This window comes from Haemaphysalis longicornis, unplaced genomic scaffold, assembly GCF_048455015.1.
Source record: "Haemaphysalis longicornis isolate Haplotype H1 unplaced genomic scaffold, Haemaphysalis longicornis Haplotype H1 scaffold_1, whole genome shotgun sequence".
NCBI classification, from domain to species: domain Eukaryota; kingdom Metazoa; phylum Arthropoda; class Arachnida; order Ixodida; family Ixodidae; genus Haemaphysalis; species Haemaphysalis longicornis.
The window spans coordinates 271,902,880-271,929,832 of NW_027526203.1; the positions used below are offsets into that span (position 1 = coordinate 271,902,880).

A 26,953-nucleotide genomic window follows, 5' to 3' on the forward strand; every position below is an offset into this window, starting at 1 on the left:
CTGGGTGAAGAGGCGTGGTAACGGTATATTGCAGGGACCGTAGAACGGTGAAGCGTTCGGCGTTCCGCATTGTCCGATGCCATCACGTGACTTGGGGGAACTTTATGCGAAACATCTGCTCTGACGCGGCGGGAAGCGCATAGCTAATTGATAATACACCGCGCACATATGACGTCTTGCCGCTTGGCGGTGTGCGAGCAGGGGGGGGGGGGGGGGGGGGGGGGGGGACTTCCAGCTGTTCGTGTGCGGGTGGTTATGCTCGCGTTTCCGGCGCGCGTGACCGAAAAACAGAAACGGAAACTGAGGCGTATGAGCCCTGCGGACTGGTGGCCCGCAGCCGAGCTGCTCGTATAGTTCCTGTCATCTGTTGCCCTTCTGCACAGCTAGGGTCAGCAAGTTTTCCGTCCGAGCTAGGCGATGGAGGCGTCAGGCTAAAATGATGAGGGCACAAAAAAAAAAAAAGTTTATTTCATAATAAACTTTTTTGCTGCTTCTGAGAGTTGCCTAGCATTGTATTCGTGCAACGTACGCTACGCAGTGCGAAGAAAAAAAAGAGATCCTGTTAGCATGGGAGCAGAATTTTCATAAACGAAACGGAGAGAGCGAGAGAGATCTTTAAATTAGTGTGAACTGGAAAGGTCAGTTGTGCCAGCGGCAGGGCTTGCTAGGCCAGATGGGGATGATAAAAAAAAATAACACACAATAAATTGTTAGAAACAAAGTGAAAGATGAATAAAAAGTAAATGGTGCCGAAGAAGTAGACATCGCCAAACCAACAAAACGAAAAAAAATATGTGTACATGACAACGCAAGCTGGTATAGATGTAGTCACGCGCATAGTGTAGGAATTACACAATTTTTTTTTCTAGTTCACAGCGCCGCAGTTGGAAGAAAATTAAATCGTTCCATCCAGCGTGAAATCTGGTGAAACAGCATAACTGTGGGTTGTCTTTACGAACATTCTGTTTAGCTTCGGCTTCTTTCTTGTGCGTAATGTTAGAGTCGTCTTAGCGGCTAATTGCCATATAGGTTGTTTCCGGGTAGTTCCAGTAAAACAAGAGTTTCAGCCGTTTTCTTTAGCAAAGCGTTACCGTGTTCACGTTAGTCTACCGTGCTTGCGGGAGTCGACTGCGCATGCGCGAGAAGGTAGCGTGGGCGATAACTTTCCGGCACAGATTTTACCATCGCTACCGCTGTTCGTGAGCAGATGAAGTGTACCTTCTTGTCTTGATTTCAGAAAACGCAGTGGGCTCGGCGCTTGATGCTTGGTACAGCCGCTAAAAGTAATCTCAATGGAAGTTTATTTATTTATACCGGACAAAGAGACGGGACAAAAAGGGGGGGGGGGAGTATGAACTATGCCCCAGGTTAGGTACGCAAGCCTGACTGGTATGGACAATTCTGCCTTTTGCGGTCCTGTATGCCTGGTTTCACCCACCATGAGTACAAATAAAGTATTATTATTATTATTATGTGCAGCCCTTTGTATACGGGCTGCATCCAGAGACATCTTAGAGATAACAACGTTATTGTGTGCTCGGAACCCGGAATGGGATCAAGGTAGTGTCGCATCTTCCTTTGCCGCCTCTTCTGTTCCGCCCTCCTCAGGCTGGGCATGAATGAGTCCGTATATTAACTTATCAATTATGTACGTGCTACTGCAGTTTATCCGCTGCAGTTTATCCGCGCCTCTCAAGACAGAAGGAAAGCCAGGGTCAATTTCCTACGCAGAAAGTTGGAAAAAAACCCAAACGTTGTATATACAGACGCTGGCTTTTACGACAAGACAAATGCTTCCCTAGTCATCGTCGACCAAGAAGGAGTAATCAGGGACTGCCTCCCATTAACGAACACCAGCACAGAGGAGGCCGAAACTGGCGCCCTTCTATTGGCCGTAAGGTATGGAGAATTCCAAGGAAAAAGCCTCCAAATAATTACGGACTCTAAGAAAGCCGTACAAAACATTATAAATGGCCGAATCCACAAAAGGCTCACAAAAATTTTACCTGTAAATATCACAAAGTTCCAAAATATCATTTGGACACCGGGACATGAGGAGCTTGAGGGTAATGAGAGAGCAGACTAAGCTGCGCGAGAACTTACTAACCGCTCAGCCAGTAGTCTTAGCTTACTCACCCCTCTCCCCAATACCTTCGGTGAGCGACTCAACATTCAAAGAAAAGCCAGAGCTCTCTTTCCTCCACCAGAGCATCAGTCTCTTAGACAAATACAAACGAACACCTATCCCAACATCCTCAGGCTATCGAAGATGTTCCCCGAGAAATTCACAAACGCATGTAATAAGTGCGGTGAAATATCCACCCTATTCCATGCATCCTGGGGTTGTCGTACTATATGGCCCTCAGTAAACACCAAGTTATATGAGCTATGGGAGGCAGCTATGGCCAGCTCTGACCCTGCAGGGGTTCAGAAGTATCTGATATTTAGGGCCAAGACTGGGGCAGAGGAAACAGAGGCCCTGGGAGGAGGGAACCTACCCTAGTTCAATCAAGACCTTTCAGTTCAAATAAACGTTTCATCTCTCTCTCTCTCTCTCTCTCTCTCTCGAGCGAGATTCGAGGTGCACCGAATGAACCGTAGAATATAAACCCTTCTTTTAACGAAGTTATCGGGACAGGACAAAGCTTTGTTATAAGCCGTTAAAAGGGGAGAGGAGTTCACCTCAGTGCACTGCAGTGGCGACCGTAAAAAAAACTTCTAACAGAGCTAAAGTTCGAATAAGGCGATTTCGTTATAACGAGGCTAGCTGCATGCATAATTAAGATTTTGGCGCAGGTAAACAGGTTCCGCGTCGTCCTGATCAGGCACCCGGCATGCGCCGTGCTAGCCCCGAAACTTAACAGATGGCCCTTTTCCCGCAGGGCCTGCTGTGGCACGACGGCCGGTGGCGGTCGTTTACGCGCCCGTTCCGCGAGAACGAGGCCACTGTGCTGGGCATGCTGTTCGACGGCCGGCGCGGCACCCTAACGTACTACAAGGACGGCACCTGCCTCGGCGTCGCCTTTCGCGACCTGCACCGCGTGCGCGAGCCGCTCTACCCGGCTGTCTCCTCGACCGCCGCCAAGACCGAGATGTGCCTCGCCAATGCGAGGAGAGACTACGCCGGACTGCAGGACCGGTACGCAGCTCGAGATGGGCACGTTTTCGCAGCGAAGCTGGCCCCGGTGTGCATCCCCCGGTTGGTTCCCATGGGAGTACCCGAGCCGGGAAGTGCCCGCACGCAGAAATCCGGGTAGGGAGAGAGAGAGAGCGAGGCGCGGGAGAGGGTGTGGCGTCGGCGATGGATGAGCCGCAGAGAGAGATGCAGCGCAGCAGCACAACGCCACCAAGAGGTTTTCAAGGCCGGGGGCTGAATCAGTGACGTAGCGCTACTGGGCTTACCGGGCGCACGCGAACGTGCTGGATAAACAATGTGATTGCAGGGGTTTTTGTGGCAGCCTCCCCCTATAAATCAGCACTTCGATAAAAAAAAACATGTCTCACATAGACGAGTTTTTTTTTTCAGTCGCAAACAAACGTTTGCTTATTTATTTGTCACTGTCTGCAGTTTTGTTTTTCGAAACTTGTTTGCTTCGTCACCCTTTGTTATGGAGTAGTCGGTAGAAGTTCTTGACAGATTTGTGCACAATGAAAAAAAAACTGAATACAATTACAATTATTTCACTGCAACAAGCAACCCATTACAAGTACAGCCTAAAAAGAGCGATCGAAAAAACTCTCCATAGTGATCGATTATTTCCCACGTTACTTTTAATAAAACCTTTTTTATTTCGGTAGCACGCATATACACATAGCGTGGCATAAATAGTGAGGCCACCAGTAAATCTAGTCGAAAAAATCGGACCCTGCACATATGCAACTATAACTTCCGTCAGTTTATTTTAGTCATGCATGCTACCATGTCATATTTTCAGAGCGCAACTCCCTTGGTGATTAGTAACAACACTTCTGAGTCAAGAAATATTGCTATGTGTAATTTTGTAATCAATTACAGGAAAGCGCAATTCAAGTGCAAAAATCGTTACAATGAAAAGCAAGTAATTGTAGTGTTAGAAAATTACATTAACATATAATTGAATTCAAGCAATCGATTAGGTTTAACACGTTAAGCACAAGTGTGACCGTTCAGCGAGATGTTAGTGCAGCAACAATTGATTGATTGTGGGGGTTTAACGCGCCGACGCAACGCAGGCGATGAGGCGCGCCGTAGTGGAGGGCTCCGGATTAACTTTGACCACCTGGGGATCTTTAACGTGCGCCTAGTGCAGCAACAAACCGCATGCTTCAAAACCAATTCCCTTTTATTGCCTCCTCGCAGACGTTGAAATTGGACGAGCTGTCGTCGGGCAGCAGTTCTGGCGTTAGCCCAGTGAAGAGCTGTCGCTGGTTTGGAACCTTTCACTTTAAATTCCGGTCCTAGATTTAAAAAGTTACTCAATGACAACATAGCAAAGTGTCATGTGGCTTGAAAGAAATCCTGCTCATACACATCAAAAAGTTCGTGCGCTAACGTAAATACGAGTTACTCCTACTTCAGTATTCACTGCATGCAATAACACATTCATTGCAAGTCCGGCAAGCAAGCCCGAAAATTCAACATGCAAATAGGTCCGGAGGACACAGTAAAATAAATGTGCTGACCTTTGAATGGACAAGTTATCCATGGGGATGGCCCGTGCCCATTGTTGGGTTACACCTGCACATTTTTAGGGAACCCAACAAAGTGCCTTGTGGTCCCAAATTGTAGCTTGCGTTGCAGCGAGGCACACTTCATTTGCACAGCATTTCCAACAGTGCACTTCACATCACGTACCACTCAGTACACACAGCACACTCGCAGCACAACTCTGGAATTTTAGCGAGCACATTCGGCTCTAATGTGTGCTCAAATAAGGAAAGGTGTGATCTTCCAGTTACCGATGCGAACTGTGTCGTGTTCGTACTTGCTGTAGATACAACCGTTCTCCTGCATTCACAAGATTGGTTCAGTGACCCTTCACCACCGCGGCGGCACATGGCCGCGCGGTGGGAGAAGTCAGCCCACTATCCCCTACGCGTGGTGACGTAGGCCCACCAGAAACCCGGCCTTGAAAACCTCTAGGTGGCGTTGAGCAGCAGTGGAAACGCGAAGGAGGGGCAGGGTGTGCCGTCGAACGGGACACAGCCGCTCCTGCTGCCACTCATGTGGACACCACCGGCCGGCAAGATGCAGCAGTTTCGTGTACTTTTAGACTGTGCCCCGGTCAATCGTGTTTTATTTCGTGAAAGCATGCAACCCAATGAAACCAAAACAGCTTCGCTACATAATCTGTCACCATATGAATAGTTCGGCCCACCAGTTTTTTTGTGCCAGCCTTTAATTGATTGTAGGGTTTAACGCGCCGACGCAACGCAGGCGATGAGGTGCACCACAGTGGAGGGCTCCGGATTAATTTTACCACCTGGGGACCTTTAACAGGCACCGAAATCTTGTACACACGGGCGTTTTCGCTTTTCGCCTCCATCAGAAAAGCGATGTAGTGTGGTGTGCCAGCCTTTAGCTAATTCAGTTGGACAACCCTGCACTTCAGCAAAATTAACCTACTGTTAGGTTGGCAGTGTCATATGATGCTGTTAAAAGCACATAGAATTATTTTACGCTTTTTGTTTGCTTGCACTGCAGAGTTACATCAGTGCCACATTTGGAAACATAGGGGCCTGTCAAGAGCAGTGGCACCGAAACAGGAAGAAATTTAGCACGAACAAACCTCCAGGCACTATCTTGTAATGCTGGCATCCCTCTCGTGGGCTTATTAAACATCCTTCCTTCCTTGTTGTTTTGTGTGTTCCTACGTGAAAGCTTTAGAGTTATGCGGGTAGCATTTCTTCGCAACAGTTGTAAATGGCAACCTCATGCCAAGGGTACCAAAGCAAGTGGTCAGCAGTATTCCTCTGCAGTGTCTCCTTAGACGCTCTACTTGAGACCCTGAACTTGGTTACCAGTTCTACATTCTGGTAAATTATTGCTTTGACTCGGGGGTTGTGTGACGCTTGCTTTGTAATAATTAGACCGGCACCCTAGCTATTGTCACCCAGTTTCTTGAATGGCATGGCATGCACATCCAAGAACACTTGAGTCATGTTGGCGGCTGAGATGGGTTGTAGCCGCGGCAGAGAACAGAAACGAGTGTAGCCAACAAGACCGCCGACTAGAGGGTGGCCAATTGCTGCGAGCTGGGAACCACACAGGAATGAGCTGTTGATGATATGTGAGGTTGCTAGGGGACAGCGAATGCAGCAAAAAAACCCAAACCCGGTTATACAGAAATGATGACTACACTTATAACACCCAACACAAACTTCCACACATACTACGCAAAAATTTTAACAACAGTCTCACTAAGGGCAATGTATGAAAATGAACGCAGTCTGTATACCCTTCCCCATCGAGCCAATTTCTTTTCATCGATAAAGCGCTCTCCTGGCATAATAAAATTGACAGGATTCTCATTCTTATTGGCGGTGAGCGCGACCACGGGCGGCGCTGCGAAGCGCGCCTCCGTGACGTCAGCTTAGGGATTCTCGCATTTGTCGTCTGCTTCACTCGGGCTCGCTCTTTATGCTGTTTCTTTGCGCGCGGTTGAGATTTTGTGCTTGTCCGCAGCAGATCTCGCGAATGAATATTCAATGCAATAAGATCTGCGAGATGTTAGTGTGAATAAGTGTGAGTATTCAATGTGAATAAGTGTGAATATTCAATGCAATAAGATCTGCGCCGTAGCACAGATCTTATTGCATTGAATATTCACACGAACTTTGTGAGCCTCGCAAACATCCCCAAACCTCCTAGGACGTTTAGGACGGTGCAGAAAAATGAATGCGTTGGGCACAGAACAAAAAAAAAAAAAACGTTCCTCTAACAACAACGAAAGAAAAACACCCGTTTTATTTCCTGCTGTGCGACCCGCTGCTTGATGCGTAGCATTAGACTGTTGAGTCTTTATAAGATCATCTCAGAAATAGTTAAGGGAAGCATACGCATTTTGAATACTTATCGAGGAGCTCTGAGCGCTGAAACTCGCAAATACGCTAGATAGGACGAGGGCGAGTTACACACGATTGTCTGAGCGATGCTCTCTGAAAGTCGTTCTCTCTCTCTCCTTGTGTGTTGTAAAATTGTGCGGGACAAAGCTTGGAATTATTCAGAGCCGTCAGAATCTGATTGAAAACACGCTTTTTAAAGCACCAAAGCATCAAAGCGGGCGATTTCTAGCAAAGGCAGTGCTGCCAGTCAGAACCGGACGACCGCGGCGCGGGTGTAGCAGCGGGGCGAGTGTAGCAGACGACAGCGGAGCGGGTCCCTAAGCTGACGTCTGATCCAGGGGGCGCCACTCAAACATCTCACCGCCAATAGCCCCGCTGTTACGTCCCCCGGACTTATGACGACCTGCTTCTTACGACGGATTACCGCGGTCCCGGCAAACTCCCTATAGAAACAATGCATTAAAAACCCCGATGATATGACGCTCGGGTGCACGCGGTCCCCTTCATACGACAGACCCTGGCGACCGTCATTCTTTTCATATTTTACGCAACTTCGCCAACTCGTCCCGAACTTTTTTGTTCTTAACCCCCGTTTGGCGCTGCTTGATGATTAAAGGTCTGTAGGCGGGCCAGACCACTTGCTAAACAGACGCAAGCAAGCAGGCAGGTACCTGCGGTGGAGACACGTGTACGGTGGCACCGCCATTTTGGGTCAATCGCTGGCCACTGCAGCCAGTCATTGTAGCAAGACTGCACTATAATTTTCACCGCAACACGGTTTACGCGCAAAGTTTGGATCAACGTATCTATTCTGCATTGCTGGATCTTGTGGGAAACAAAAACAGCTATCACTTTGACCCAATAGCGGCAGTACGGGACCGTTCAAAGGCTGTCTCCAGCCAGTAGGGGAACGTCATTTTTTTCAACTTTGCCTTTTACTAACGTTTGTTTTGCTTGGCCTCTCAATTTTCCCAACCACATGGGCCTTATCTAGCGCGCGCTAGGCGCTGGGCTGGCGGTATATAAATAGCGCGGGACGGCACAGGTGTCAGTAGCGCGCCGTTTGGCCGGCGGGCTAGCTAGGACGCAAGGGGGAGAGGCACAACATAGGCGTTGCTTTTTTAAACTTCGAATTTCAGCTAAAGCTTTGCAAATCACGCAAGAACGTGCTAAATATAGTAGTTTAAAATTCACAGCCCTCCTGTCGCATGAGACCGTCTACTAGGCCGGCATTTATCCTCACCCTGGTCGTACGTCACCCTGGTCATACGACGCTTTCTCGCGGTCCCTTGAAAGTCGTATTATCGGGGTTTCACTGTACATTCAAAGCACACACACACGCGCACATGCACACGCACACACAAAAAGCTGGTTGAGAGGCAGTGCACAAACATTACTATTTAAAGGTATTGGGTTTGTCCGCTTGTGGGCGATAACATCATCAGTGCGCAAGACCACACATGAAGGTGGTGTTGGCCAAAGGGGATAAATGCTCTCCGAAATCTCCGTTTGCAGCTGTCGGCGATTTGCTGTGAATGTTGCTGCCAGAAAATGAAGCTGATGCATCTTGGCTCCAAGCGCAATATAAGAAATGCGTAGTTGACTGTAAAGGACTCACAGTAAACCCTCATTGCAATGAAGTCATTGAGACAGGAAACTCACTTCGTTGTAAGCGGCACTTCATTAAACGCGGGAATGATTTTCCCTTTATGCACTGCAGTGGCGATCATGAAACACTTCGAATAAAGCAAGATCTCGACTACAGTAATTTTGTTATAACGAGGGTTCACGCCTTTTTTTTCTTAATGCATTTTCTAGGGGTGATCTCTCACGTTCAGTACACAGTTCGATATACGATGTAGGAATTCAACTTGACGAAAGGACTTTGAAATGCTTCGACAATGCTATAAGCTACCAGAAACACCTAGGTAGTCCTGTGGTGACAGTGGCACCTGCTTTGCATGCTCTGTGCAGCTGCCGGGCAGTGATCCTGAAGCGGACAGCGGGTCCCGATGCTGTACGCGAGCTGAGGCTGCCACCACGACTGCAGCGCTACCTGCTGCACGAAGAAGACATCTGAGGACGGCCCTCCCGTTGCACTCTAGTCACAATGACCTCATGCTGTGGGCCACAGAATTTGTGTGCACTCCCACTATTGCCACATGTCCCCACTAGTCAAGGCGGCATTTGGCTGCCTGCGTTTAATCCCAGAGCAGCAAATGCCATACAAGGGTTGTCCATGCATTCATGACAGCATTGCGGTCGTAGAAACAAGAGAGTGTTTTAGAATATGCAACCCAAGCTTTTACGGTTACAAAATGCTGCGCACCCCACACCTAAACTGCATGCATAAAATTCTTATAATTTTTCTTCAAATGCAAGCGACCTTCCTTGCAGTTACATAGCTGGACCATATAAGTAACTACGAGACTAGAGCCGTGCGGGTGGGGCTTGCGCATGCACGCAATTTTTGAAAACAGAATTCCAAACTTAAAGCATAGCTGGTGCTTGGTGTGCAGGAAGTAGTGATAACACAAGGGGATTGCACATGCAAAGTGCCTGGGTTCCATATTCTAGAACACTCTAAATGTACAAGCCAGAAGCAAACCTGCCCTCCTGCAGGGCCCGTAATTCTCAGGGATGCAATGTCGCCAGTGAAAAAAAAAAATTAACGATACATGTACACAAAAGACGTTGTGGGGAGCCAGCTACACGCTCCTTGCACGCAAAATGGAAGAGGTTCCTGCACCAGGAGGGCCACTGTAACACAATGTCTACTTGGGATTCATCTGTGAACCGATACTACAATAACTGTTTAATTCTCAAGCCACCTATCACTTCGGAATTGCACTAGGCACAGGTAGGCAATAAAAGATATACATATAGATTGAAGTTAGCTCCGTTTGCTTCATCCTTAACTACCATTTAGTTTTCCCCCCAAGAACACTTTGAATACATAGGTTTTGTGTGATAAAAAGATATACATACAGATTGCATTTGCTTCATTCTTAACTACCACTTAGTTTTCCTCCCCAAGACCACTTTGAATACATAGGTTTTTCTTGTTTTTGTGGTCATCTGGAGCCATTTTTTCAAAATGAGAACAAATGTGCCATTTTTCTAAACATAACGTGTTGATTTTTACAGGCTTTGTGCAGATAAAAAGACCTAATTTTTCCAACGCATGCAGATAATATGTTATCTTTGGATGAGCTAGGCTCATTCTTGCCTCATAGCTGAACCTTTTGCGCACACCTAAATGAGATGAAAACGAACAGGTGACACAAAGACCAGCGCAGTCTCTATTTTACGAAAATTCTTGCCAAGGAGCGTAACTACTGAGTAACACACAATGAGAGCATGTTAACTTTTACACGTGAGCAGGTGGTGATTGCTGAGCCCGCTACAGCCAGTGTACTATTTCCCCCAAGTTTACACATGCGTCAGCTTCTGTGGAGGAACAATCTTGTGGCTCTGTTCTAAATGTTCAGTGTAATACAACAGACTTTGGGGTAGCCTTGCTAAGCAAGAACATTTACAAGGAATTCTCCACGAGATGTGGGTCCACGAGATTTGCACAACCGCATAGAGTGAGGGTACCTACTATCTTCCTGCTATAACTTGTTGCGGCTGTCTTAGAGTGTGCCTGCACTGCAGCAACACAAATAAGCAAGAAAGTGCAACCATTATTTTGCCGCCAAGCGGCTGTACATTCCTGCACATTCACAGGCACGTATCATAAAAGCAGAGATGAAAAGTGCGGCTCGATCCTGTCATGACTCGGGCAGCCACCTGGTTTGCATTGCACGTGTGTGTGTATACACCCTTCAAGTCAACGGCATAGCAACTACTACATGTACAGTATTTACTAACCCACGTACGGCAAAGTACTTAATGACATTGTGCTGCAGTGAATGCGATGTGTTGGATCCACTGTGAATGCTTTCTCCCAGTGCCAGCCACGCAAGAAAATAAAGCATTTATTTATTTACTCGTGTGCATTTAATGAAAATTGCAGATACTTGCATACATTTGCAGATCGTGTATTGTTAAACAGAAGAAACGAGAAAAACAAACAAGTCGAAATGCCATTAGGATACACATATTGGACAGAATCACATGTGAATACAAGTTATAGTTTCTCCTGCCCATGTACCCAGTTTTGGGAACATAAGAAATTCAGAGTTCGCAAAAATAGTTCTTCCTGAAGCTCTACGCAGCAACTGGCAGGGATACAATGATGCATTGCACGCCGGTTTTGTTGCAGCCTCAGAAGTTTATCACAGAACGAATGCTGAAAGAAAGAAGAAAAAGGATAATTGTGTTACACGTTTTGAAAGCATGGCTGTGAGAAAGCTCTCTGCTGTGGAGGTGCTGCAATAAGCTTGTGCATTGGGAATAGACAAGTTCAAGGACATGGGTACCAGCTAAGGCATGCCTTGATGTGCCAACTAAATAACAACACTGCATTAATGTCCCTTCATTCAACCACAAGTGATCACATAGAACAGGCGTCACAAGACATGCACAGTGCACCATAATATGAATCTAAAGAGCTAGGTTTAACTGTGCTCTCATGAGAAATTGCAATGCTCATGTGAATACATTTACCCATGTCAAATGAACACGAACTGCAAGATGAGCCTATAAGATTATGCCTCTGCTCACTCATTGAAGCTGCTATATTAAGAAACATCTTGAATGACAACCTTTGACCTGCTATACTGCCCACTATGAAAAATTGCTTTTGCTGGCAAACAGTGCTGCCATTGCAGTGCAATTCTGGGCAGGTTTTGTGGATTTTGGTGAAAAATGACCACTTAGTGAAAAATATCAGCATTTAGCAGACAGCAGAATAGTTTCAAGATGCATAAAAAATTTGGAAACTTTACTTCAGGTCTGTAACTAAACTATGTAGGTTCCCTTTGGCCTGTACTAGGTTGTGGCACGCTTTCATGCAACGAATTGCAAAATGTATTAGGATTCACAGAAACCTCCCATTTTTTGTGCCCACAATTTTCGCTAATTTCAAAATTTAAAAATTGCTGAACTTAGGGGCATAAAAAATGCATAATTTTTTTAGTAAAGTAAGCTGCAATGAGCAACTATGCCTCCATTCTTCGTTGCACAGGTTCTTGCACATCTCTCATAATATAAAAGGAACCTCAAGACAAACGGACGGAAAACAACTTTAGAGTCCAGAGGAAAAGCTTTTGGGGGATTATAGTATGACAGCTTTGCCTTGCTTTGTTCCCCAGCAGCACACAGCCAAAGGTTCGATTTAGGATCGCTTTTGTGCTGGGAAAGCATTTCACTAAAGATTTTGCCATAGTGCACTAGGCACAGTGGCACTCCAAGGTGCTTGGTGCAGTAGGGAACATCTACCCCTAAAGGATAATCAAGGTGGCCAAGAACACAGGAAAACCTCGTCTTGTGCATGGCCTTAAGTCAGCCAGATGTTCGTACATGTTTTTCTTGTTACTGAATCACTCTTGTGATAGAATAAAAAAAAAAAGCTTTTTTTTCCCCACTAGCAATCTGCTCATCAGTGAACCCTTTGGCTGACATTCTGTCTGACAGTCAAATGAGGAAATAAAAACAAAAAACAAAACAAAACGAAAGCAACACCCAAATTATACAACTTTCGCGTTGCCATGTGTAAATGTCACACGATCAGGGTATCGTATGGTTGTTGTGTGGGTAAATACCACCTTAGTACATGGTCCAATGCAACATCTGCCCTCATAACTTATTTAAACTACCTTACTATTCAGGCTTACTATGGCTCTTACCCATCTGTTAGCAAACTTTATGCTGCAAATACACACACACACTTATAACGCATATACTATAATTGAAGGCTGAAAGGCAAGACGTCAAGGTATTATAAAATACTCAACAGGCAACCCCCATCTCGCACTTTGTGAAATAGTGCAACTCACTTTTGTTACTACCAGCCCTGAATTTGAACGAATCTATTTCTGGTAACTGGTGTCTGGATATAAGGGGGACAGGCTAGCTCGGTATTTTACGAAAGTTGTGCTCTAAAAATGGCTCTTTCAAATGAGCACAACAAAACTACCAGCAATGGCCACAAATTGAGACTCACGCAAAGCCGTCATGCATGAGCTTGAACGAATCGTTGATCTTCTCCAGGGGCATTGTGTGGCTCACAAACTCGTCTAGTTTGAGCTGCTTCTTCATGTAGAGGTCCACTAGCTGAGGAACTTGGTCCACACTCTTCCAGCCTGCAGTAATGAGAAAACAGGTGCGAGGCAAGAGACCCATTACCAAATGCAGTCTGTCAGGCAGGAATAAACTCGCCAGCTTAGATGAGAACGCACGTGCGAAGCTGAGCGGTTCAGTGCGGATTCATAGTTTTCTTAAACGCTCACAAGACCATGTCATCGTGAAGCGAGTGCAAAGCATGGGACACTCGTATGCATACCCTAGCGAGAGCCAGTCTGTGCAGGCAGCCAGCAAGCGTCTTCAGGTATCCATTCAAAAGATATGTCGCACGCCGCTCGTGAACAAAAGTCGTCACCTTGTGCTTAAGTTCCAGGTGCACAGAGCACTGCCCACAAAACGAGGTCTTCCGATCGCTGCATACGGAGAGTTGCCCCTTCAGCTACATTTTTTTTCAGTGACGCCGAACTGGCACAAGGCGAACATGTTGCCATTGGCTTTGGCATACTCGCTAACTTATCTTTTAAATGCTGCGGTGAACTGGCACCAAGTGCCTTCACTCATTTTGAGCAAGAAGAAAATTGCACGCACACGTTCACCGACAGCAAGAGACTGAAAAAAGCAACAAAACAAAGATGGCTGCGCATCTTTGTTTTGTTGCTTTGCGGTTTGGACGGGCTCGATGGGCTGCCGGGTTGCCAGTGATTGCTATATAGCTCGAGAAGTGACTTTTCGGCAAATTTTTCGGTAAAAAAATCTCGACCTGTATTCCACCTTATACAGTAGTTAAATTCTTGTCCTACTCATCGTAAACTACTGCAAGAAGAGTGTGTTTTTTTTAATGGCGAATTCCATTTGGAGAGCAGGAGCACTTAAGAGCACCCTGAAATTGTTCTCTTCTGAGCCGGCGTGTTTCAGCGGTCGAATAGGAGTAGGAGCACTGTAACCCAGTGGTACAGCAAGATCACTTTCACTGCGCTGACAGCAGCCAGGAGCAGTCTGATCTGCTCTCGTTTGAAAAGTGGAGTGAGCACAGTACGACGGAAGTCACATGACTTTTAACGCCATATCCTCCTCTATTTTGTGTGTTTTTTTTTTGTTCCCGCGAGTTGTCGCAGCCTGCAAGTGCGGCGCTTGTGGCCCCGCGAGCACTGGGCCACTTGCCGAGTGCGGCCCAGCGAGCGCGGTGAAATCCATCGTGCATTTACAACTTTGCAGAATGGGAAGCCAGCCCTGCGAGCATGCATGTGCTTCCTACCGCCTCGCGTGCTTGGCCCGGCTTTGCTCACACATGCTTTTCCGCAGAGAATGCTGGGATGCTTAAGAAGTTTCACGACAAAGTTCGCGCAGCGGAAAATTTCCCGCAGGATGCCATATGTTCGTTGGGCTGAACTACATGCAGCAAAGACATGGCCCGCACAGCTGCGTCGCCGCTGGGTTGCTCTCAGTGTGGCTAATTGAACCTCCATGCCCAGAATAAATGGCGGCATTCAGTACACAGACCCAGTGAAGGAGCTTCCCGCTTGGGTTGTACGTCCTTTGATGATTCTGTGTGGATCGGGAGCGTTTCTTTTACTGAATATTCGCTTTCAGTTCTCAAAAGCGACAAAAATAAAGGGGGGAGGGGGGGACGAATCTCCTTTGTTTATCACCTTTAAAAAAATCGCCTTTATGCCTTTATTTAAACAGATAAAAGCTATCGTGCATGCCCATCTTGGTGACACAAGCCGGGGCAGTCAGGTTGGGACCGTGTTTTCTCCTCGTTGTTTTCTCCTCTCCCACCTGCTCTCTGGGTGCGTGCCGCATTCCAATGGCAGGTGGAGTGGCCCTACTCCCAAGTGTTCCGCCCCCCGATTCTCCACTGCACGACGCCGCTGCTCCTCCTCTCTTAATGGAATTCGCCATAAGCTAACTATGAAGTGTGCAGGATCTTTCACTGCACCCGAATGTTGAGGGAAGGGGCTGGGGTCACTTAGCCTCCCCTTGCCTTCCTGCCAGAGCAAGGCATGTGTGGGGCCCAGGCTGCCATACATGCATAAACAGAAGCAGCCTTTATACGAAGGACAGCACTCCAGAATTAATGCAAAGCAATATCTGCTTTTCTATGAGCACCCATGCACATCGCAAGCATATTCATGGCATTTCTGCTCCAAAATAGTTTCCCATTTTGCAAACGTGTCACCATACAAGGTGATTCCTGAGCCAGCAGACTTGAAATGGAGCCTACGCAAGCCAGGCACATGCAAAGTTTTGAAGGCACTGAAATGCAGACGTGACAGGCTCCATATAGCAGCGCCGTGCAAATCCATCGACTCATAAGCAATAGAGTAATTCCTGTTTTTTCATCTAGTACAACAAATATTCCAGCACACACACCTTCACAACCTTCTGATTAGGCACGTGCAAATATGCGTATTTTTTTTTATTCAATATTTGCTTCGAACAATATTTATCACTAAAAAAATTAGAAGTATTTGGCACTGACAAGCAACGAAGGTTACATTGCTTTCTTTCTCCGGAAAAATGCGGCATGTGTGGGGCGAGGGCGAAAAAACTTATTGATCTGATTCTGATTGTAGGGTTTAACGCGCCGACGCAACGCAGGCGATGAGGCACGCCGTAGTGGAGGGCTCCGGATTAATTTCGACCACCTGGGGATCTTTAACGTGCACCGAAATCTCGTACACACGGGCGTTTTTGCTTTTCGCCTCCATCAGAAAAGCGGCCGCCGCGGCCGGGAACCGAACCCGCGACCTCGTGCTCAGAAGCGCACCGCCTTAGCCACTGAGCCACCGCGGCGGGTCGAGGGCGAAAAAACTACCGTATAATGCGGAATATAGGTCGAGATTTTTTACAGAAAAATTTGCCGAAAAGTCACTCTTCGACCTATATTGCAGTCACTGGCAGTTGTCATCTGGCGACCGGGCAGCCCATCGAGCCCATCCAAACCATCGCCATCGCCATCGAGCCCATCGCCACCACCATCAATCGGACGCGACGCCATCTTTGTTTTGTTGCTTCTCTCGCTGTCGGCGAATGTGTGCGTGCAATTTTCTTGCTCAAAATGAGTTTAGGCACTTGGTGCCAGTTTACAGCAGCATTTAAAAGAAAAGTTGGGGGTTTTCCAAAGCCAATGACGTGTCCGCCTTGCGCCAGTTCGGTATCACCAAAAGAAGTGTTGCTAGCGGCGTTAGCTGAAGGGGCAGCTCTCGGTATGCAACGCTCGGAAGGCCTCGTTTCATGGGCGCTGCTCTGTGCACCTGTGCTGCTGTACAACGGGGCAAATTTTGTCCGCTAGCGTCGTGCGATGTCTCTACGAATGGATACCCCAAGATGTTTGCTGACCGCCTGCACAGACTGGCTGTCGCTCCGGACTGCACACGAGTGTGCCATGCTTTGCGCTCGCTTCACGATGACGTCATCTTGCGAGTGTTTAAGAAGTGCTGCATAAGCAATTCCCTGGACTGCACCGAGGACGACCTGCTGTGTGGGCAACAGCGAGCCAGAAGCAGTTGTCCGACGATACTTCAGACAGTTTTAAATGAAAAATCTGAGACGAAACAAGTTATAGTCTCAATAAAACAATGGTTGGTACCTAATTATTATTTTTTTTTGCATTTTTTGGCTACAAGGTAAGGGGGTCGACCTATATTCCGCCTCGACCTATATTCCGCATTATACGGTAATATAATACAGTCGAACCCCGCTACAACGAACGCCGCTTCAACGAAATTTCCGCTTCAACGAAATATTTCCGATTCCCCGTCAGCGAGCCATAGAAGTCAATCCAACAAAGTCCTCGCCACAACGAACCATTTGTCTGGCTTGCTTTCGCTTCAACGAAATTTTAGATGATTTGGGCTGGGTTCGAACAATTATTTTACAATAAAATAAGCATAGCGCCAGCTATCTGTAACTTTTTATACATTCAGGACGCTTAGTTTCACTGAAAACATGCGCGTTGCGACCACACCGCCACCCAAAACAAAACAAAAAATAACTCATAGGCGCACGCCATTGCTTGATGGTGATAACGATGTGGCTGGCCATCTTTACACGAGGCGCAGGCCCGCTTCGCCAAGGCAGAGCCCCAGAGCTACAGCCAATCCGTATCCAGTTGAAATTGCATGAATGTGCTCCGCTGCTGGCGCGGTGCCGTCATGTATGCGTTGTGAGCAGCTGTCCTTGCCGTTTTCCTTCTACCATTCTTCATAGCCAAGAGCAAAAATCATGTTTGCGTGTTTGGTCTTCAAGCCTAGTCATCCTATCTTAGTCGCAACGCGCGGTCATGTTAAATGCAAGCGTGCGCGTCTTGCCTGCCAAGGTCAGTATCTGCGGTGCCCTGTCGGAGGATAAGATAATGGCACTGCTCCTGCCACAAGCGAGAGGGGGGGCTTCCGACGGCCTAGCAGTTATCTGCAAGTAATCAGCTCGGTAGGCAAGCCTTGTTGTACAGCGATACTTTTGCGCCTGTATATCTTCATTGATTGATTGTGGGGTTTAACGCGCCGACGCAACGCAGGCGATGAGGCGCGCCGTAGTGGAGGGCTCCGGATTAATTTTGACCACCTGGGGATCTTTATCGTGCGCCGAAATCTCGTACACACGGGCGTTTTTGCTTTTCGCCTCCATCAGAAAAGCGGCCGCCGCGGCCGGGAATCGAACCCGCGACCTCGTGCTCAGCAGCGCAACGCCTTAGCCACTGAGCCACCGCGGCGGGTGCCTGTATATCTTCACCCCCCTCCGTAACACTTCTTTGGGTGGTGAAAAAAACAGATAACCATTGCTTTGTTTGTTATCCAAATAAACATGAGTTCTTGCGCGTCACTCCTTTTTCTAAACATTGTATTATGCTGCCAATGTTGCGGAAACGTACAGGGCTATTTTTCTGGCCTTTCCGTGGTGTGTTGGGGCAGATTTCGCCTCAACGAATTTTCACTTCAACGAAATTTTTCGCATGTCCCGTCAATTTCGTTGTAGCGGGATTCGACTGTATGTGCATTTTAGCTGCATTTTCCCGCTCAGCGGGGGAAAAAAAAGTGAAACTCTGATGACACACATGCAAGGTATATTTAGTATTATGTGAGCACAAACTATAAGAGCTCACACTGAGGTTCATTCGTTTTATGATCTCTGGTATGTGCAGGGTGCACTACAGAGACACGGCAAAAAGTAAAAACAGAACGGGACATGGCTGACAGAGGAAGCAGGACCATAGTTTTGGTTTCGATGTACAAGACATGCAGTCACTCTTTCGTAACACCCACGTGAGCACAACACCAAAAAAAATGATGATGATGTTTGGATGTTAATGGCGCAAGGCCAACTAAGGGCAAAGAGCACTAAAGAAAAGTCATTACATGAGAGTGACATGAAAGTAAAAAACATTTCAGTAGAAACAAACAAAGTAAAACACAACATAATGAAGATGACTGGTGTTAAGGGGCCAGATTGTCAAGATGCATGATAAGAAATGAGATGTAAAAATTTTACGTCGGTAAGAAACTCAAAAACGCGTTTCATTGAAAACATGGGTTCATCTCCTAAGAAGTATGACGGGTGTTGTGGAATATGTCATGTGTATAGTTGTGGGAAGTGTTTGCGTCGTGTTATGTCAAGTGCCTTGCATTGAATGAGGATGTGGATTATGGATAGGCCCTGTCCACACCCGCTGCACATGGGTCTTGGGGATCCAGTGAGCAGGTGGGAGTGTGTTACATGTGTGTGGCCTATCCGTAACCTTGCAAAGGCACCTTCTGTGTGTCTGTTGTGTGAATCGGCTGTGTATCATTCCAAGTGTGGTTTTACAATGTGCAGTTTGTTGTCTGTCTGTTCACTCCAATGTTTCTGCCATGTTTTCCGTAGTTGTTGTTTTATGTGTGGTTTGAAGTCGGTGTAGGGTACTGTTGTTATGTGCACCGTGTTTGTAAGTGCAGCAGCAGCCATTTCGTCGGCTGTCTCATTTCCAGTGATCCCTGAGTGGTCTGGGACCCAACAAACAGTTACCTCAAGGCTTGCACCATATGCTGACATAATTGTCCTAAGAACAAGATTGATGATGTAACTTTTAGACTTCTTTCGGGATGATAACGCCCCTACAACGCTTAGTGAATCAGTGTAAATGACAGATTTTGGAACATGACATTTGACAATGTGATCCACACCAAGAAAGATTCCATAAGCCTCTGCTGTGAAGATGCTACAAGTTACACTCATGGTCTCAGAAGCTTTAAAATTGGGTTCGTGCGCATTACATGACATGGCGGAGGCAGTTTTGGAGGCGTCGCTGTAAAATGCTGTACACTGGTACTTCTCCTGCAGTGACAGAAAGTGCTGCAGAATCGCATTTCTCGGTACCCTATTTTTATCAAGTGGGATGAAAGACAAGTCACACGGCACAGTTCGAAAGTGCCATGGTGCTATAAAATCAATGCAAGATGATTTGAAGGTGTTTAAAAAGGAGACATTAAGTAAAGCCGCCTTCTCTCTCACTCTTTGTGAGAAAGGAACAGAAACGGATGGGCGAGTTTTTAAGAGTTGTGATGTGAATGTATCCATAAAAACAGGTTTAAAAGGATGGTTGTCGATTGATGATACAGTGTAGACCGCTTATAACGTATGTCGCGGGAGCCGCAAAAATCCGCACTATAAGCGGTACCGCACTATAACCAAAACGTGCGCGAATCCAACCAAATCGCCACCTACCTCGCAAGTCATCCTAAATTTTTTATCACCCAAACGCACAGCGCCTAAAAACGAAGGAAGGGTCTTTATTTCGTATTATTTTTAACATCAGCCGCTGCTGCCGGGTCTCACATATTGCAAAAGCGCGGTCTTACAAACGGCGAGTGCCGCTTTAACTTCCGTTGTGTTTGTGTTTTGAAAGACCATGGCTGCGTTTTTTGCGTCTATGAAGATGCCGCAGGACATGATAAGAAAGGCCAGCGGGATTTTTTTTTTACCCCACCTTGCGTTCACGATGCCGAAGGCGGCTGCTTATCAGCGTGACGTATTGGTGGTGGAAATCTTCGCGCGGCTCGCTTGTTCGGGAAGAGCGGTGGCTTATCTGCACAACGTTCTAAAGCGTGAACCGCATGGAGCGATTTCTCGCGAAAACGTGCAGCGCACGCCGCAGGCGCGGCGACGCCGGCGCGGATACAACTGATGTAATGTGTGCGGCGCGGTAAGAGGCGGCAACATGGCGTCGGCACTGGCCGTGAAGCCGTGAAGGCAGCTCCAGCGACCACTTCTAACCGCTCGCTGAAATGCCGCACGAGGCGCAAGCGAAGGTGCTCATGCAAGAAAAGAGCTGATAATGTGACCGCAAAGTGGAAAATAAACTTCCATCCACGCTGCTTGTGAAAGCTCCCATCAAAAAATACCGCGGCGGTAAGCCTAAACTAAAGTCCCTTCATCTGATCGAGGGACTTTAGCCTAAACACCTCTGGCGCGGCTAACCGGCTCGGAGCGCTTCGAATCTCCCGCCATTAGGTGCGCGTCTTTCCATTGGTGCAAGTCGTCAGGCTCCTCGCACTGCCACGCGAAGAAGCCACCGCGAGCGCGTAATCGTAGACGCGAGCATGAAAAAAACGCACGCGCAACGCCGACGTGCACAATTCGTGCGCGAAAACGGGCCATGCGGTTCACGATTAATAGAAACAACTTGCCACGCGCGGACGGGGAGCCAGTCGCTATCTTCCGAGATGCATCAAGCAAGGACAGCTGTGGTTATCACGTACGCGCGAACTAAAGGGTGCCTATTTTTTGCTTCTGTGTCGAAGTTAGAGGAGAGCAAGGGGTGCGCGCTGCGTCAGATGGCCGATTTCATCATTTCTTTTTTTCTTTTGCTACCCTAAAACGATGCCCCAGCTGCGCCGGTCGATGAGCAGACCCGCCGAAAAACCGCACTATAAACGGTATTGTGCTTCGGCCAACCGCATCTTAAGCGGTATGCTTATGCATTGAGTTCTATGGGAGGCAAACCGGTGGTCACGAAAACCCGCGTTATATCCGGTCCCGCACTATAAGCGGTTACGTTATAAATGGTCTACACTGTATTTTACAAGCATATAAAAGATCAACATAAATTCGCTGGTACTCCAGGCACCATTTGTCACATTCCACATACAGGCTTTGGACAGGGCTTGTACGGAAAGCACCACACGAGAGGCGAAGCTCCAAGTGCAGCACTGGGTCTAGCATTTTTTTAGCGCTGTTTTTGTGGCCGACCTGTAGATAACACTTCCGTAATCCAAACGATACCCTACCAAAGCGGTATAAAGGCACAGCAGGAGTTGTTTATCTGCACCGTATGATTCGTGAGATAGGAATTTAACAATATTCATTGTTTTTAGACATTTTTGTTTGAGTTGTCTGATGTGAGGGATTAATGTTTTTCGTCGATCACCACACCCAAAAACTTTTGCTCCTTTTTAACAGGAATTGGGTCACCATTGAGATTTATTTCAGAATCGGGCCTTACTCCGCGTTTCCTTGAGAATACGACACAGGTATTTTTCGCGGGATTAAGCTTGAAACCATTTTCGTCTGCCCAGCGAGAAAGTTTCTTTACCCCAAGCTGGACTTGACGTTCACATATGGATATGTTACAAGGTTTAAAAGATATCTGTACATCATCCACATACACTAAACAGGAGATCGATGGAGGCAATGCTTTCCGAAGCAAATTCATCTTGACGATAAACAGCGTGCAGCTCAAAACTCTCCGCAAGCCATTTTCTTGAATGTGAACTCTTGAAAGTGCCGACCCGACTCTGACACGAAATGTTTGTTTGGACAAGTAACTATCAAGAGTGTTCAACATGTTACCTGTTACACCATAGGATTATAAGTCTGCAAGAATGCCGTAACGCCATGCCGCATTGCACGCTTTTTCAATGTCAAAACATACGATCATGCAGTACTGTTTGTGTATAAAGGCATCTTTAATGTATGATTCTAATGCAACAAGCTGATCATTTGTGGATCACCCTGCCCGGAAGCCTGCCTGGCAGCTCTCGAGAAGACCACTGTACTCAAGAAAGTACACGAGCCTCCGGTTAATCACCTTCTCGAAAAGCTTGCACAGGCAGCTTGTCAGGGCAATGGGTCTATAACTTGCGGGAGAAGAAGGGTCCTTCCCTTCTTTCAGAAGAGCCATAACTATGGCCTCCCTCCAACGCATTGGAAGGTGCCCCGATAGCAATGTTTGGTTGTATAGGTGTAGGAGTGTCTCGAGAGTGTCTGCATGTAGGTGTTGAATCATAGTGTATGTAATGTTGTCTGCACCTGGAGCTGAAGCCTTACAAGTGGCAAGAGCAATCTTAAGCTCATGAAGTGTAAATTCGGAGTTGTATGCAGACTTTGACGTTCTTGTCACGTATCGGCTTCTTTTCTGTAGATGTTTTGTGTTGCATGAAAGTGTTTGTGTAGTGTGCAGAACTATACATGTGTTGGAAATGTTGTGCGAGTGTGTTAGCCTGGTCTTCCAGTGTGTCCCCTGTCATGCTAACCAGGAGTAGGCTATGTGTGTGTTGTCCTTTTAGTTCACGTATTTGTGTCCATACCTTGTGAGTGTCCGTGTATGAATTTATGGATGTGAGAAAGGCGTGTCAGCTCTCCCCTTTTGCCTCCTGGCGCACACGCTTACCTAATGCCTTTGGCCTTTTGAAAGAAATAAGATTAAAAGTTGTGGGGTATCTACAGAGGATACCCCACGCCTTGTACTGGGCCTCCCACGCACGCCCGCAGTTGTCATTTCACCCGGGCCTCCTTGGGTTGCGCGGGGCAAAGGAGGCCTGGGGAATTGACTTTTGTGCGGCAGCGAGAATGTGTGCCGTGACGAGCTGGGTTGCCTTTTCTACAGGTAAGTGTGCTATTTATGTGTAGTGTAGTTGAGATGTCTCTGTAAATGTGTTCCAGTTTGCTCTGGCTTCAATAAACTTGCAATGGGAAGGTGAACTGTTTTAAGGCTATGTATGTTAGTGAGGTAGGGAAGTGGTCACTGCCATATGGGTTAGTGCCAACATCCCACTCAAGCGATGGAAAGAGTACTGCAGAGCCAATAGCCAAGTCAAGGTTTGAATAAGTGTTGTGTCCTATGTTATGGTAAGTAGGCTTGTTTTTGTTAAATAGGCATGCTCCTGAAGATGTTAGAAATTTTTCGATTAGGCGACCTCGGGCATCCGTGCGGAGAGAGCCCCAAAGAGAGTTGCGTGCATTGAGGTCGCCTATGAGAATAAAAGGTACCGGTAGCTGATCTACAAGGCCCTCGAAATCTGAGCTTGAAAGCTGGAAATCAGGAGGGATGTAGATGGAGCACACAAAAAATACATCATGGAACTCACGGCATCTCCACAATTGTCACGAACACCAAATTTTCAAAAACCCTAGCAAGTTGCCACAATGTGATGCTTACATTGATTGTACTATCTATTGGTTCAGTACTGCTTGGCCATGTATTCAGGGACTGCCTGCACTGCCTGCATTTTGCATCACGGCATTCGCACAGTTCCATTTGAGTGCGAGTGTCAAAGACATGCATGCTTATGAACGCACCTCCAAAAGCACATCCACGCCACACACGGCCGGTGACCAGTTGGAAGGGCCTTGTAGAAATCTCCTTCCCAGCAGCTGCCACACCCACGATGATGGATTCGCCCCAACCCTTGTGGCACGACTCCAAGGCAGCCCTCTGCACAGCAGGACAGGTTCACACTGCTTTCATACTACAGGTCTCAAACACACCACCCCCACAGCCTCCACTTGTGGGCCGCGAGGGATGGTGGTTCAATTGACTCATAACTCAACATCCTCTCTCCGAGGTTCATTTGAAGACGTCATAGATTTTGTGGAACAGAAAATATATATTATCCTCATCTGAGAACTGCCTTCGGTATTCAGCCCACTGTTGAGTGTACATCATAAAATGAGCTAACTAAAAAAAAAAGAAAGAGCTAGGTGTGATGAAGCGAGGCATATAAGGCTTGCTCTTGAGGTTCTGCTGTTTGTGCCCTGCAAAGGACAAAAAGCAACCATCGGACATCTGTTGCCCGTCCAATGTACGTCCATTCTAACTCTGGCAGCTGCCACAGGACATCTGTTTCAGTCTGTGGGACGTCCACATTTACCACTCCCGTACGTCCACTCGGACATCTGGACTTGGATGTATTTTGGATGTTCAGTAATAATTTACAGAATCACAAATGTTGTCTTGATGAAAAGCATAAGTTCCTACAAAATTAGATCGAACACCACACAACATGGGCGCACTACCGGGCAGACAAGCATGAACACTGTGAACCTGCTTTACACGTTTTGTTAGCGGCTCTCAATGCTTATACCATCCCTCAAGGAGATCATCATTGGAGTCAATGAGATGCTTCAAAAAGTTTAAAAAAGTAGGCTTAATTTTATCAATATACATATTAAACTTGCAATTTACAAGTCAGGGTGTTGATTTACAAAATCTTTTTAACTGAAAAAGAGAGTAGCTTTTCTGTATCTTCTTTTATATTCAATTTGCAGCATTATTTGATGCTTTGTGGTAACTTTGCATGTCCACGGGAGGATGTCCTTCGGACATACGGAAAGTACCGCATTTACTTGCATAATAAACCCGCCCCCCCCTTTTCTTCCTGATAATTTACTTCCTGATAAAAAACATGCCACAAATACAAAAGCTAGTGTTCAATTTGCTTTCATGTTGGTGCAATTGCCGGTGCCACTGACGATCACAGTGACGTCGTATCATGCCACGATAACGCAAGAAACGATAAAAAAGCATTCTAACAACAAAAAATAATAATAAATAAATAAAAAAAACTGAACAGTAGCTGTAGCTGGATGTCCACTGTAAATCTGCAAATGTACATCCTATTATGGACGTACACACTGGACGTCCAAACCTGGCATTGGATGTTTGGCTGTTTTTCAGATGTTCCACGGATGTCCGTGGTTGCTTGGGTGCGCCTAGATTTGTCAATGCAATTCTCAGCAACGTGTTTTAAATACTGTGCATGGCAATAGTGGTAATACAGGAAAACTCTGCAGTAGGAAAACCTTGCTCTTTTTCAAGACCTGAAATCACAGATCCCCATCCTGATTGTCTTAACCTCAGAGAGTATCGCACTGGCACTGTTTAGCCACATACGATGCTATCCGAGAGCATTGCATCAAGAGACCGCATTACGTTAGCTGTCCTTGTATAGAACACTCCCACCTACAAATATGACAAGCATACAAGAAACGGTATGGATGACCGAATCTGAATTTTGAGCTCCCCTGTCTGCCACGCTGGGGAAAAGTGTTTGCAACCCCTGGCTTGCTGATTGGGCAACCAGTGTCGATGCCAAGCAGGCGCAAAAACACAGAACAAACAAACACGGCAAGAATGTTCTTTCACTTATATTGAAAAATGCAGAAAAGAAAAAACCTGGAAGTTTTTCAGTATTTCCGGACTCTCAAAATTCCCTCACATTTGCAGGTTTTTCAAAATTTTCTACGTTGGTAGGCCCCCTGTGAATGACATACCACACTGCATTTTCCACATACCCACAGTTCTCGCTACTTTTATGCTGTAGCTTCAGCTCCCTCTCACCATATTAGCAGCCACAGCTGCATAAACTGCATATGTAGCAGCAGAGACAGACAGCCTTCTCACCATGGTTTGGACGTTTCCGATACACTCAAAGGTGTAGTCCAGCCCACCGTCAGTCTTCTCAATCAGGTACTGGGTGATCGGCACAGGCAGCTTGTTAGGGTTGACGCATTCTGTGCAACCGAACTCCATGCCTGTTACAAAAACAGAGGCACAACTTGTTAGGCAGCTCCTTCGCCTGTTGCATCACATGCTGCATCAGATATGAGTGAATTTACATAATACTAACACGTAGTGTTACCAACTGTGCTGTACAGACCCACAACACAGGCAGTGTTTGAATAGGCTCAACAGAATGGGTTTAAATTCAAGGTGAAACATGTTAAGGAACAACTGACCTCTGAAAAGTGCCACCAGAAAAAAATTCCAAAGTTAATGCAAATTCACAACACACACACACACACACACACACACACACACACACACACACACACACACACACACACACACACACACACACACACACACACACACACACAAAAGAAAAACAAAGAAAACTACGCATTTTTGTATTGCACTTCCCCAAGTGCAAAGCTGCCATGGTAACTGTTGCCCAATCGGGCTACAACAGTGTGCTTTATCTATGCTATCAATGAGACTAATGAACAATGAATCATGGTCTTTTGTATTGTAACAAGTCTTCTCATTTCAAGGGCCCCTGCAGCACCGTTTGCTCGACACTATTGAGCACACAGATTGGTAGTATCAATGAAGTTACTGCACATTAAAAGAGCACACATTTATACCATTTTCCTTAACGCCACACGTGATATTGCGGAAGAAACCATTGTGCTGGCTCGGGCATTGACCGAACTTATCCTGTGCACGTCACAGAACAACTTCTGGGTAATCCCAAAAATGGCAAATCTGCTGTGCAAGCAACAAAGTTCTGCTCCTATAATCACTCAGGCACAATGATTGCGAACAGTTTGTGGTGTGATGTATAAGCAGTGTTTAGGGATTTAGGCATAACTTTTTGACGTGAACAGAAACTATTGCTGCATTTGGCCGGCGTCTCTGATCCTCTGGCTCAGAGAACTCGGATACAGAGGCCACTCTCAATCC

The 26,953-nt window shown here is 46.7% G+C and overlaps 2 protein-coding genes across 2 annotated transcripts in view; one reads left to right on the forward strand and one right to left on the reverse strand.

Moving 5' to 3' along the window:
• LOC144145871 (SPRY domain-containing SOCS box protein 3-like) overlaps positions 1 to 10,993 on the forward strand; it is a 31,916-nt gene extending 20,923 nt beyond the window's left edge. The window contains exons 3-4 of the mRNA XM_077677691.1: positions 2,883 to 3,139; positions 9,019 to 10,993. Coding sequence (XP_077533817.1) covers positions 2,883 to 3,139; positions 9,019 to 9,124 — 363 coding nt within the window. The 3' untranslated portion in view covers positions 9,125 to 10,993. The remainder of the gene's footprint in view (positions 1 to 2,882; positions 3,140 to 9,018) is intronic.
• Positions 10,994 to 11,011: 18 nt separating this feature from the next.
• Fdh (alcohol dehydrogenase class-3 Fdh) overlaps positions 11,012 to 26,953 on the reverse strand; it is a 51,016-nt gene continuing 35,074 nt past the window's right edge. Inside the window, exons 7-10 of the mRNA XM_077677621.1 lie at positions 25,892 to 26,022; positions 23,788 to 23,923; positions 13,154 to 13,292; positions 11,012 to 11,338 (exon numbers count right to left, since the gene is read on the reverse strand). Of these exons, the coding sequence (XP_077533747.1) occupies positions 11,314 to 11,338; positions 13,154 to 13,292; positions 23,788 to 23,923; positions 25,892 to 26,022 (431 nt within the window). The 3' untranslated portion in view covers positions 11,012 to 11,313. The remainder of the gene's footprint in view (positions 11,339 to 13,153; positions 13,293 to 23,787; positions 23,924 to 25,891; positions 26,023 to 26,953) is intronic.